Genomic DNA, 14,748 nt, shown 5'->3' with positions numbered 1-14,748 from the left:
AATTTGGGTTTTGGTGAGTACCAAATCTCTAATATATTTGAGACACCTGTTTGGTCTGTGTCTGGCAGCGCCTCCTATTGTCGCTTTAGCTTGTTCTTGAGTGTTTCTTTGTTTTGTATCTTCAAGCTTAGTCTCATCTGCTTTTAGCGTTATCACTCTGTATACTATTTTGTCTTATGGTGTGTAGCAGCATAGTACCTTTAGTTGTGGCCTTCTCATTCAGTTCCCACTCCCAGCCATCAACATAAAGGGTCATATTATCAAGAATGGCGATAACATTATCACCGCTTTAGCGGCAGGAAACTGCCGCTAAAGCGGCGATAAGGGGCTTGATAATATGCCCTAGAGAATTCCAATAGAAGCCCAGGTTTAATGTCCTTGACACCAGAACCTGGGCTTCTATTGGAATTCTCTAGGGCATATTGTCAAGGGCGTTATCGCCATTCTTGATAATATGGCCCTATATGCTGATGGCTGGGAACTGAATGAGAAGGCCACAACTAAAGGTACTATGCTGCTCAATCATTGAGTACGTTAATTTATCTGAAAAGCATATGTCTATATAATTGTGCAAAGGAAATTTGTATATTATAAATTTAAAAAATGCAAAATATGATGACACTGAGATCTCAGAATGATAGATAAATTGGTTCCCTAAAAGAATTTCCCTTTTCTAAATAAAACATCAGAAGTTGCTGGGGGCAGTTCTAAGGGGAAGGTGTCAGCAGCAAACAAACCAAATTAAGGTTCAAGGGAAAAGACACAGGTGCATGCATGAAACTCAACACCCTAGGCAGGGAGAATCAGCAGAATTTGAGGAAAGTCTTCTCTCTGCGAAGTGAGGACAGGCTCTGCTAAACTGTTCTGAGGAAAACACTATTAATGCATGAAAAATTATTCTGGAAACTTCTTCCCACCAACTCCCTCTGAAGGAGACAATGTTCTCTGGGAGCTGGTAGTCTCCCTAGGTCCCAAGCGTTAAACAAAAAAGTATGCAGCTGCATGGCCCTGAAGTTAGCAACGGCCCAATCTGATTGATAGAGGAGGCTCTGTCCCATCCCCACACACTGCATGTACACAGCCAAGTTCTAATTAAAATGTCTAATCTAACAGTTCTCAACCATAAACGAAAGACTGTTCTAGCTAACAAGCTTGATAAGCACCTGCAAAGGAAAGAACAACATGAAACTCACAGTGCAATGAATAAAAAAAGAGTTAAACTATCTTAGGCCTGTTCACAGTCATGCCAATTTTAAGAGTAAAAATGACAGCTAAACGAATACAATTAACAAGAGCAAATATGGATTATAGTTTGATTATATAAATGTGGTTTTCTCTATAGGTAATGTAGCCACCAATTAACATTTTGATTATTAAAGTGAACACATGGTAATAATGCTATCACACACTGAATATATAGACAAGTAAACGTATAGAGCACAACATTATGCAGCTCCACAGCTAAGGTGCTACTGCTATCATAATAGATCCTGTTAAAGGGCTGAATAACTATACCCAGTTTTCATTTGAATGCTTGTGTAAACTAAAGAGTGAGGTTACATGTGGCCTGAAATTCCAGATGTGGTCGGTATTACTATGGGAATACTATGGGTTATTCTCTCTATATATTTCACCTGCTCAAAACAGACACAATGTGCATGAAAATGCAGCCCTCAGATGAGCAATAATGTGTAGCATTCAATGCAGAAGCCTGATTCCCTCATCTTAGTCCCCAGGTCCAGCTCCTCTATTAGGGCGGAGAAGCGTCGCCCCACTGCTTTCTCTACGTGTGAGAAGCCGAAACATAAAATGGTATTTTAAGTACCATTATATCTTTCTGCTTCTCGCACTGTGAGAAAGCAGAAGGCAGGGGATGGTTGGGGCGGGCGGGAGGGTATGCCTGGTTGGGATTGGGTAGGCGGGTCAGAGAGGAGTGGCTTGCCCACATTTGGGCCCTGACTGTTGGGTCGGCCTTCTGGGGCCGACTAAACCAGTCATGCGCACTCTACATTTTTGCTATGTAGGCTGCATGCAGCCTACATAGAGAAAATGGCCTCCCTACAGGCGTCCGGCTGGGCTCTGTCCGCACCAATCAGAACGCTGCCATTGCATCATTGTGATCGGCTTACGGGAAGGGAGAGCGAATGCCTGTTCCTGTCCCGTCCATCATCCCCTTTTGTTTCGCTTTGTTCGCCATAAGTTGGCAGGGTATGCTCAGACGGGAGTCCCTTGCTCACTTGGCCACTGGATTCAAGATAGCCTGGCTGATGAGGATTATGAATCCGAAACCGGTCCCAGGATGCTTGTTTACGGTCTAGGGAAGACATGGCTTGGCAGTTCGGGCTGGACTGTTCCCATGAGGCACAGGGTCAGACTGATTTGCATATAGCCATGTCTGAACTGGGGTGGCTGAGTGGGCTAAAGAATGGTGATGGATTTAACCCAGATCAGTGGACTGGGGGTGAGTGTTTGATTTGCTCAAACGCTCCGTCCATCATCCCCTTTTGTTTCGCTTTGTTCGCCCTAAGTTGGCAGGGTATACTCAGACGTGAGTCCCTTGCTCACTTGGCCACTGGATTCAAGATAGCCTGGCTGATGAGGATTATGAATCCGAAACCGGTCCCAGGATGCTTGTTTCCGGTCCAGGGAAGACATGGCTTGGCAGTTCGGGCTGGACTGTTCCCATGAGGCACAGGGTCAGACTGATTTGCATATAGCCATGTCTGAACTGGGGTGGCTGAGTGGGCTAAAGAATGGTGATGGATTTAATCCAGATCAGTTGACTGGGGGTGAGTGTTTGATTTGCTCAAATGCTCCGTCCATCATCCCCTTTTGTTTCGCTTTGTTCCTGTTCAGGATCAGGAAAACGTTAAACGCAGGACTCAGCCCAGGGGCTGAGGTGGTGCGAGACCCAGTCAGGTAAGTTTAAAATAAAACAATCTTTGAACCCCAAGCGAACCCCCCCCACGAACCCCCACCCGTGAGTATTGCGAGCCGCGACTGCCCAGTTCTCATGAACTCGTGAAAGCGTGACCTCACAACCGAAGCATGCGTAACCGTAGTGTTATTAGGTATGGGTGTGGTAATGTCGAGGCGTTAATGCACCACACATTGTAACAAGAGCCTAAGTTGCCAGTCCCTTGCATAGGCACTCTTCTTGACAAGAGGAGTCGCAATAATATTCCAAGGTGTGAATACGCTTATGCACTCCACACAAACTGGTATGTTATGTGATATATCTAAAAATTCTAATAAATGTTACAATATTTATAATATTTTCTAATTACTATTGAAACTTTGTCGTGGTTGCTATTATGAAATATTAATATGTTACCTTTTATTATTGCAATCAAGTGCTAATAATAATACCAATAATATTATTGGTAGTTTTAGTACAAGAAGTAGTTATAATAGTAGTAGTAGTAGTTCTTCTTGAGCGAATCAGTTGTGACATATTAAGCATTGTTATCTTATATTCATAATTGAAGCGGACATTAACTAAAAGTTTGCATTTAAGAGAAGCCATGTTTTCTGTACCTCTTTCCAGCTGCCATCATAAAATAGCATTCACGGTCATATTGGAAGAAGGGAACGTAATTAATGGATTGTTTCGGTGATGTGCTCTTATTATTTAATAGAAATTGCCGATTCTGCAAAAATGACAGATTTTTACCTTTTTCTCACAATAGGTCTGACTGCGCAATATTGTACAATGACCGATCTGTGCTGGAAAACCACCACGTCAGCGCCGTCTTCCGGATTATGCAAGATGAAGAGTTGAATATTTTTGTTAATTTGACCAAAGATGAATTTATGTGAGTCGATCTGCCTGCTTTTAATAAGAAAAACAGCACCTGGTCCCTATCTTTTAATTATTACATAGCTCTACTGTATGTTTGGTGTCCCCTGACCTCATCGCCTCCAACTCTCTAGGCCCATCCTTCTGCTCATCCTCTTCTGTGCTTTAGTTGCATGTCACTCTTTACTTCTCAGTTTCCATTCTCTCTTACTGTTGTTCATGTGTGGGCCAATTAAATATGGTTCTTATACTCACCATCTTCTGAAGGAACTTGTTCCTTTGGTTGCACTCTTTCCTGTTTCTGACTGTCTGCCTGTGCTTGCATCCCACATGAACCTAAGTACACTCCAGAGTCAGGCAACCTGTAGTACACTGTCTGCAATTTGGGGCAGATTTACTTGGCATTTGTGCAACACAATGCAGCAAGGAAAGTTGCTGTGCTGCGTTGCGTGAATGCGAAAGAGCTGAAAAGCGCCATAACTACTAAGATATGGCGCTCCTTCTGTCTCCTTATGCTTGTACCACTTTGTTCGCCATAAGTTGGCAGGGTATGCTCAGACGTGAGTCCCTTGCTCACTTTGCCACTGGATTCAAGCAAGCCGGGCTGAAGACGGCTGAAATGCCAGAAACCGGTCCTCGGAAGCTTGTTTCCGGTCCAGGGAAGGCATGGCTTGGTAGTTCGGGCTGGACTGTTCCCACGAGGCACAGGGTCAGACTGATTTGCATATGGCCATGTCTGAACTGGGGTGGCAGAGTGGGCTAAAGAACGGTGATCGATTAAACCCAGATATGTTGACTGGGTGTGAGTGTTTGATTGGTTCAGATGCTCCGTCCATCACCACCCCCTTTTGTACCACTAGCGCAACAGAGGCACTCTTTTACCATTGTACAATTACATGTCATTACAGGCAAGATTGTTTTTGTGCATAAAGGGATAACTTCCTGCACACAAAAAAATCCTTAGAGGCGTATTCCTCTTTCTATGTGTCCTGCAGAATGCAGCCCATGTGGAAAGAGGAAATAACGAGTAGAAATAAAGATATTTCTACTCCTTATTCCTAACTTGGGAAGGCATAGCATTTTGACCCATTCCCAGGTGTAGTAGCATTAGTAAATCTGGGAATATGCCAAAATCTATCTGTTGATGCATGGCAATGCCCATACCCCTCCCGTGGAGGGCCTTCTCAATGCATGGTATCGCAAGGAAGCACTAAGCGCTGCCGTGTCTTACTTTGTATTTACTAAACCACGCACAGCCATGGAAATTGGCCTTGCATGGCTTAGTAAATTGCAAAAATTATGTTGTGTCAGGGCTGCGCCACAAAAGTGACACAACCCCGATGCTAAACCATAGTAACTCTCCCCCTTGGATTTTACAGACTACTTGATACTACTTGACTACTTGATGGCAGCCTTGTGACATCATTTCTTTGGACAGTCGCGGCCGGTAGTGGGAGTACAGGCAGGGCGGTGACGTGGGGAGGGGGAGGGGCAGGGATGGGGGTAGTAATGTATGGATTACGGATTTAAACAGGTAAGTAAACATATAAATAAATAAAATGAATTTCGTTGCACGCACTGCATCGCATTTGGTGATGCAGTGCACGCAACGAAATTCGTTTTATTAATTTATACGTTTACTTACCTATTAAAGTCCGTGATCCATACATTACTACCCTCCACCCTACCCCTCCCCTTCCCCACGTCACCGCCCAGCCGGTACTCCCACTACCGGCCGCGGCTGTCTTTGGAGCCGTTTTAGGTAACTCTTTATTGCTACCATAGGGGACACAATTTTCAGAACTGTAATGTCTTTTGAGTACAGGTAAGATTCATAACATAAATACATATGATAATTGTGGGGCCTCATCCCTTTTTTAAAACTCCCTCACCGTGCTGTGTGTAAAACACACTATACAAACGTTACACTCCTTTTGATAGTATAACTGGATCAATCAGAGTTTATTGAAATTGCAAATACATAAACAAATATTCAAACGTTATTTGCATGCTTCTGCGTTTACGATTCAGGCAAAGAAATCTTAAAATTAAGTGATTTTCCAACTAAATATAATTAAATGTACTGGTCTGTCAAGTATATGTTTTTATACATCGAGTTGGTATTTTCTAATATATGTTTTTATACATCGAGTTGGTATTTTCAAATAGATATAGATGATCTGTTCTTTTAATTCCCAAGATTATCGTTTAAGGTAATATTTGCAATGTAAGATTTAGCTTTTTCTGGAGTCAGTGGAATATATTGTTTCAAACTGGAGCAAACTGGAGCTGCCTGTTGCATTATTATTAACACTTAAAAATGGGCACAGGGAATGTTGCCCAGCATTTATGCCATATCACAAAGCTCTAATTTAGAATATCCGTGGGGAAACACATCTGTTTCAGAGATCTGTATATGATGGTGAGGTGGATGATCAGGATGCTGACTTGTTCATCCTAAATACGAACCACTGAGACTCTTCTAGCATAACCTAACTTGACTCACTACTGTGCTCTGTGCTACAAATTGTCATCATTACCATCCGTACAGAGGTCCAAGATTAGTGTAAATGTGGATCCCAGGAATTTTAGAAAATATATTGTTGGGAATTAAAAGTTTTTCACATGATGACGATAGCTGTGTACCCCTGCCCTGAGTGCCCCAGATGCAATGATGTCTGGATCCCTGGTGTTGATTTTTTGTTGTCATGGAGAACATGGATCATGTGTTTATGCCATGAAATGGGTCTGTCTCATGGATTGTGGTCATGTTGGGCCAGGAGAGGCACCAATAGAGCTGAACCTCATCGTGGTGAAAGGCTGCTATACTAGCTAGGAGCTAGCACAAGTTAAGTCAAGTTCTGTAACAAAAGTGCAGTGGAAGCAGCATACCGTGTAGTGATCAGTGGAAGTGAATAGGCCTTTTTACCTGTGCCACTGGAGTGATGTCTACTGGCTTACTCATGTAAAGTTTTGCTGCTGTTTGTTCAAATCACACTGGGCCTACATTAGTTTACTGTGCAGAGATTTGCAGTGCATGTGTGTTAAATGGAAAACAGTCATTACAACACAACAGTTACCATGCATTAGCTTTACCGTACAGTCGTTACAGCTTGACTTCCATTTTCAAACATAACCTTTACAACGCAGGATTTTACAACTCATGTGCCTTTACCACTCATGCCTTTACAATGAAAAAGGTAAAGGAATATGCGTGGAAAAAGTAAATGTAAGTATTATGTATGTATGTGTATATATATATATATATATATATATATATGTGTGTGTGTGTGTGTTCCCTAAAAAACAAAGATTTTAGGGACATTGTAGTTAGGCTCACATTTCACTCGTACAAAACTATAGAAATTCAGCAGTTAAAGTTACCTGAGCCAACTGTAACTTACGCCCCCGCAATGCACTGCCTATGACCTCACATATTCCATTACTCATTACATGGTTAGTGACATCATTGATTACATCACCGATGACATCTCCAATTACATCACTGATAATGTCATCCACAGAACCACTCACACCCCATACAACATCTGGTACACCCACTCAGACATCCACACAAGCATTTACATATCCATTTACAGACCCTTTCCAGTACTCATACATCCACTGACTCATCCATGCAGCCACTCATACACCCACTCACTCATACAGGCACTCACACATACAGCTACTCATATAACTAGTCAGTCACTCATACAGCAACTCATACAGCCACACACTCACCCATACAGTGACTACAAACCTACTTATTCACCTATACAGTCTCTCACATATCCACTCACTCACCCATATAGCCTCTCAACACAGCCACTCACCCACCCATACAACCAATTACACACTCACTCACACACCCATACAACCACTTAAATACCTGTTGACACATCCATACAAGTACTCACACATCCGCTCATTCAGACATATACTCTCCAATACAGCCACTCACACACCAACTTACTTAACCAAACTCCCACTCAAAGAGCCACTCACTCACCCCTACATCACACTTACACACCCAGCCACTCACTTATGCAGCCATTCAGATACCCACTCACTCATCCATACAGTCACTCACACACTTACTCATCCACCCTGTATCTGAAAGTAATTTGTCTGTTTCCCTGCTCACTTGACAGGGGCAGAGAAACATTCGAATATTCCGCTTCCAGTAAGCAAGAGCATTTTGTCAGCTCTCGTTTGCTGGAAGCGTATTGTTTGCTGTGACTTTGCGGCAGCAGTAAAGCTCCCTCTAAGTCACAGCAAATGGTTATGTCCTGGGGGTGGGTACCCCGGGACATGGCAGGAGCCGGATCTGGGAGATGGCGGTCCTCAGGTCCATTCATCGCTCCAGGAGGGGGGGCCCCTATTTTCTTGTTGTGGGGGGAGTCCAAGAAGAGTCCCCTCTAACAATGAATAAGCCCTGGGAAGGTTGTGGTCCCTGGTGCATTTATAAGCCCCAGGAGGGGGAGGTCTGTCTTATAAATGTCAGCGGGACCTAGGGTCTATTAGTAAAGGAGCGTGGGAGCCTGCGCTTCCTTTTTTGCTTTTTTTGGTAGGAGCCATGACTCTTGCTGAAATTATAGCAGACCAAATGGCTTTTTTGGCCATACTGGGTCCCTGTGTGACTCCCCCCCCCCCCAAGAGGCCTAGGAGATAATGGTGTTCCTACTCTGCCCCCTTTTCTCTTTAGGTCTCGCCTGATTCAGCGCATTCACTGCAAGGCTTTTCGTAAGGGCTTCTGTAAGAGCTTCCAACTCGGACTACATGCCAGTGCGTGTGTTTTTTTTTTTGCTCAAATGCTATTGGCCTTTGCGTGCGTCTTTCTAAGAAAGACAGCACGCAAATGGCCAAAGGTGGGTGCATGTCCCACCTTCTCTGTAAATGTTCACTCCCACAGCCTACAGCTGTTGGGAGCAAGCATTGCCACCATCTGTTGTGGATCAGGCTACTACTTTGTCTGGGAAACCCTGCTCCGGCCATCCTCGCAGCAGGCATCTGCAGACCCTAAGCCCCCTCCCCTCACTCATTCACCAGCCCCCCTCTCCCCCTCTCTCTCCCCCACCCTCCCTGGCCCCCGGGCTTGTTTAATAAGCACAGCTCTCCTGCTGGGCTTCTCTTCCCTATTCCATCTCGACTCTCAGCCCACAGCAGGAGGCGCGCGCAGCATGTTTCTTTAAAGCCTGCTTTCCATGTCCATGACATGTCTTTTTGAAAGTTAAAAACAAACACATATAGTGACATAAACATGTTAGGGCACATTCACAGTCAGGTATAGTCAGAGGAGAAAAAGTGCAAGAGTAGACAGGTTTAAATATCACAGCTAACCCACCTCCCCTGCCGCTGGGTCTATTCTGTGTGAGCATCGAATAGCCTATCAGGAGGGCCAGGGCAGGAATAGCCACCGAGTCATTTGTTAGACACGTTTCTGTTAAAAAAAGTAAGTCCGGTGAGCAGTCCAGAAGAAGATCAAATATTTCTTCATGGTGTTTCACTAGAGACCTACAGTTAAGGCTAAACATGTTGAGGATTGTGAAGGTTGGGATGGTGGGAGAAAGAAGTGGCGTGGAATACAAAAAATGATCATGTATTGAACAAAATCTGAAGAATATGCAGCGAGGATGAAGAATGGCAAAAACATAGTGCTGCAACTTTTGAAAGATTCAAACGAAGAAAATACAATACAGGCATGATCAAAAAATGTTGGGCACGAACAAATGAAAAATCAAGAGAGGGATGTTTGGTCCAAAAGCAGAAAGAACTAAAAATGGATCTAGAACTGATCAGACTGATAACGGACTACTCACATAAAAGTTAGGAAATTGCTAAAAGTTTAAGAAGAAATTGGAAAATACTACAGTTACACGGCACTGTGAGTAAAATAGTGGGACAACATCCAACGATAACCTACAATAGAGCCAAGAACTTAAATGATCACCTAATCCATAGTCATTTCAAAGAAAAGAAAAAAGATGAATCATGGTTGAAAACAAAAGGTTTTTTTAAAATGTCATGTCTGCAAGGCTTGTCAGATTGCAAAGCAAACAAAAGAAGTGTACATGGCAAACAACAAAATTTGGAAGATCTGAGAACTAATCACATGCAAGACACAATATGTGATGGAATACTCATGCCCTTTGAGGTATGTGGGAAGCACTGTGTGTGAGTTGAAAAAAAGAATAATGGAACACTTGCGAGCCACCATACATCAGGACAGAACAAATGCCGTGGCAAAGCACTTGGAGCAGTACCATCAGAGTGACTGGAAACAACTTAAATTCTATGGAATTGAAACTGTTGCCAAGAACGAACATGTTTGGAATAGAGAGAGACTCCTGCGACAGAAGGAGTCACGCCACATTTTATATCTGTTAACATTAACACTGTGTGGCCTTAATCAATCAGAGTAACTATATATTCATTTATGATAACTCATAATATAACTTCCCCTGAATGTAATGAAAAGAGTGACAGCTTTTAACTGTATTTATAAATGCTAATAATCGAGAAAATTCCAAAAGCATGGAACACAGACCAGTTTAAGTCCCAAACTGAATAGGTGTATCCTCACCCCACTGGAGGGATATAAATTATTGTTGCGGGGTAAAAATACATACCTGCACTAACAAAAAGAGGTAAAAATGTTGGGAGAAATAAATAAGAAGTCCCACCAGGGGGATAAAATAAGAGTGATTGGGAACCATAACGAGAAAAATGTTGAAATATGAGAGGAACGTTAATGATTTTATGTAAATAGGAAGTATGATTTACGGCATTAAAATTAGTTTGAATACTTATTCATTTATAAGCATGGTCACAAGTATTTAATATGCATGTATAATATATAAAAAACAACATCTCCCAGAATGCAATGGGGCGCTTGTATCACCAAACAGGAAATGAGGTAATGACTGTTTGAATATATGTATTAGGCGGTGACAAGCCACCAGTTGATCGTGAGCAAGATATTTGTAGATACCGAAATGCGTTGATCATCTCGCCTATAGCCATGCAAATGAGGATGTAAAGAACATTTTTAAAAATTGCAAAAGCTACTGGAGTGCGACTGGTTTGTCCCTCTGATCTGAAACACGGAGATTACCGCCGCCGCACCACTCGTCCTCGGTGCAATCCTCGCGGTGGGGAGCCGCGATATTTATTCCCACAGCGACGCAATCCAGTCAGCAAAAGAGGCGCACTCATGGGTCAATCACGGCCATATTTTATTTTCAGTGGTCTCCCCCCCCCGAAGTGCTGTCACTTCCAGCTGACCCCGCCTGGGAAGTACCTTGCCCTAGGTTTCTATCCTTGCATGTGCTGCAAAGCCTGCAAGTTTAGTAAGAAAGTTTCCGCTTACAGAACTGATGTCAATGATCCCAAAAGTCTATGGAAGATTAAGCTACTACTAAATTGTAACTCAGAGTATACCGTTTATTGCCTGGTTTGCCAGTGCAATAAGCGATATATTGGTAGTACCATTCATCCCGTGAAAAAGCGCATCCTCGATCACATGCGAGCGATTAATAACAAGGATGTGAACTATCCCATCGCTCGCCACTTCGAGGAGTGCCACAAGAGCAATAGGGATCTATTGAGTTTTTTCGGCCTCAACCAAGTCCCCAAGAATGAGAGGGGAGGGGACAGAGTGAGACAATTGCGGATACTAGAAACCAAATATATTATAAAGCTCCAAACCATGACACCGGGAGGACACAGTGGGGATGAAGAGATGTAGGTACACCTGGGTTAACAACTATGAAAAATTATCATTATCTCCCTTTGACTGTCTAGCCGCAACTCTCTTCACACATACTAAAAAATATAGGTTTTCTGTCCTTAGGGTAGCTCCCTGATAAGATTAGAATTATCATAGTGTATAGAGTAAATGTTGGAGGGCTCTCCAACTCACCATTAAGAGAAAAAATACCCTATCACCATTTAGGTTCAATAATCAGGAAATCGACATATAAATCAGCCGCACCTTGAAAACCAAAATGGTTCATTGCCCATTCAGGGCATAATTTTGAAAAGTGCAATTTGGGTACGAAATTACATTGTGTATGGTTGTTTAAATAATCTTAATGAAATGTTTCAAATTGTAGTGAAATTCGAAACCCTTCACAATCATGAAAATCGAATTACCCGATAATTGCAACTCTGTTGAGTACATTGTTTCGTTTTTTACTGTCACTGCACTTGTTATTTGCACTCTGAAAGATGGCCGCCATGGTTTCTATGGGTAGTCACCTTTTTGATTACTAGCATTTCGTTGTAAATGTCAAAGTCACATGCACCAATAATATGTATTTAAGTTTACTTTTAACCTTATGAAACTGACATTGAGAAAGGGACGTCTGTCAGCACTTTGGGGGGGGAGGGAGACCGCTGAAAATAAAATCTGGCCGCAATTGACCCAGGAGTGCGCCTCTTTTGCTGACTGGATTGCGTCGCTGTATATTACCTACTGACGTTCCCAAGTAGGTAGTTATAGTCAGGACCTATTATCCATACGAAAATCGCAATATTCTATCCCCAATACCTTTGCCGCCAATTGACGAATCTTCGCGAAAGTTTCAAAACTGGTGGGGCGCTCTGTTTTGCTCCTTAAAAGTTTTGGGGTGATTCATCAAGCGGGGGCTGAGAAAAAAAGGGGGGTCCCAAAACGTGTTTTCCCATGCAATTTCCCATAGGAAACTTTAGACACGGCCACAGCCCGAACTGCTGAACGGAAGTACACTAAATTTGGCAAAAGGTAGCTCTTGGTTCAGAAAGCACTCTTTTTGTTAAATGGTGTAAATCCGTTCACTAGTTGCTGAGAAAATCAAATGTAAAAAAATAGTGATATCTATGGATCCGCGGACCCTCCCGACCACGAGCTGTATTCTAATTGGCTGTCAACACTCCAAACCAGGTTGGCAGCCATCTTGTGCCTCTGTAGAACTGAGTGGTACAAAAGGGGGGTGGTGATGGACGGAGCATCTGAAGCAATCAAACACTCACACATTATTCTTAAACCTAACTCTAAATCGTACCCTAAATATGACACTAGGCCTACCCCAGCACCTATGTCCAGGCCGACCCATACCATAGCCCAAAGCATAACCATAGTATTGGCCTTAAACTAACCCTAACCTTAACCATAATCCTAACCCTAAACCTAAATCTTTCTCTAACCTCAACACATGCTCATGTACTCAATTTACTTGTATTTTCAGTAGAGGTACTTTCAATAGTGGCAAGCATCAATGCAGTGCAGAGGTTTTCATACTGCGGGGCACCTCCCCTTGTGTTCCATGGCTGCATTACCAGGAGCGGTACAAAAGGGGGTGGTGATGGATGGAGCATCTGAACCAATCAAACACTCACACCCAGTCAACAGATCTTGGTTTAATCCATCACCGTTCTTTAGCCCACTCTGCCACCCCAGTTCAGACATGGCCATATGCAAATCAGTCTGACCCTGTGCCTCATGGGAACAGTCCAGCCCGAACTGCCAAGCCATGCCTTCCCTGGACCGGACTCAAGCTTCCGAGGACCGGTTTCTGGCATTTCAGCCGTCTTTAGCCCGGCCTGCTTGAATCCAGTTGCAAAGTGAGAAAGGGACTCACGTCTGAGCATACACTGCCAACTTATGGCGAACACAGTGGTACAAAAGGGGGTGGTGATGGACGGAGCATCTGAACCAATCAAACACTCACACCCAGTCAACAGATCTGGGTTTAATCCATCACCGTTCTTTAGCCCACTCTGTCACCCCAGTTCAGACATGGCCATATGCAAATCAGTCTGACCCTGTGCCTCATGGGAACTGAGGCACAAGAAAACAGAAAAAGTAATGGTCAAAACAAGAAAAGGGGCAGGGTAGAAACACCCTGACACCCTAGGCCTGCTTAGGGGGTCCCACAAGGACCCCGAGGGCCCCCAAAAATATATTTTCTTTATAATAATTGCGGGATCCGTGGAGGATCCGCGGATCCGGCAGCAAAAAATAAATGAAGCGCGGGCTAACGCGCTTCGTTAATATTTAGCCCCCGGGTGGGCCAAATCCCAGAGGGAATCTTTTTATTGTAACAGGGGGCCCAAAGCCAGCCCCGGGGACTGCCAGCCCCCCCCCCCCGGGGCTTTTAAAACATAATTGCAGGGGGTTCTCATAGCCCCCCTAGCCCCGGGAACCGCCACCCCCCTCTTCAATCCTGATGGTCCCACCAGGTATCTCCAGTATGCGCCAGGGAGCTGCGTTGCAGACAGGTGTTCAGAGGCCATGCCCCTTTTTACACCTCTCTGCAACGCAGTTCAATGACGCTTACTGGAGGTACCTAGTGGACTAGTTTGACCCTAAGGACCCTTAGGATTCAAGGGAACTTAATCTCCCAACTTAAAACAGCCACAGGGCGCCTTTACACAGTGGTCAAGGAAGGGGACGGGGCATGAGGTGACATGTGCAAACACACCCTGTGGCGCGTTTTAAGTTGGGGAAATAATTCCCCTTCAATCCTGAGGGTACCTGGGGGCCAACTAGCCCACTCGGTGCTTCCAGTAAGCGCCACTGCGCTGCGTTGCAGAGATGTGGTCCAGGCCGTGCTCCTTTTTACACCTCTCTGCAACGCAGCTCTGTGGTGCTTACTGGAGGTACCTAGTGGTCTAGTTGGACCTTAGGGACCCTCAGGATTCAAGGGGACTTAATCTCCCAACTTAAAACGCCCACAGGGCGTGTTTACCCAGTGGTGAAGGGAGGGGACGGGGCCTGAGGTGATGTGTGAAAACACACCCTGTGGCGCGTTTTAAATTGGGGAAATAATTCCCCTTCAATCCTGAGGGACTCTGGGGGCCAACTAGCCCACCAGGTGCTTCCAGTAAGCGCCACTGCGCTGCCGCGCAGGGAAGTGGTCCAGGCCGTGTCCCTTTTTACACCTCTCCACAACGCAGCTCTGTGGCCC

At 44.2% G+C, this 14,748-nt stretch overlaps 1 protein-coding gene across 1 annotated transcript in view; it reads left to right on the top strand.

Moving 5' to 3' along the window:
• Window positions 1-14,748, top strand: part of PDE1B (phosphodiesterase 1B) — a 1,091,117-nt gene that overhangs the window by 775,114 nt on the left and 301,255 nt on the right. Inside the window, exon 8 of the mRNA XM_078688664.1 lies at window positions 3,690-3,815. Coding sequence (XP_078544790.1) covers window positions 3,690-3,815 — 126 coding nt within the window. The remainder of the gene's footprint in view (window positions 1-3,689; window positions 3,816-14,748) is intronic.

Source organism: Lissotriton helveticus, chromosome 1_1 (genome assembly GCF_964261635.1).
Source record: "Lissotriton helveticus chromosome 1_1, aLisHel1.1, whole genome shotgun sequence".
Taxonomy (NCBI): Eukaryota; Metazoa; Chordata; class Amphibia; order Caudata; family Salamandridae; genus Lissotriton; species Lissotriton helveticus.
This window is presented reverse-complemented; position numbering and strand designations above follow the sequence as displayed.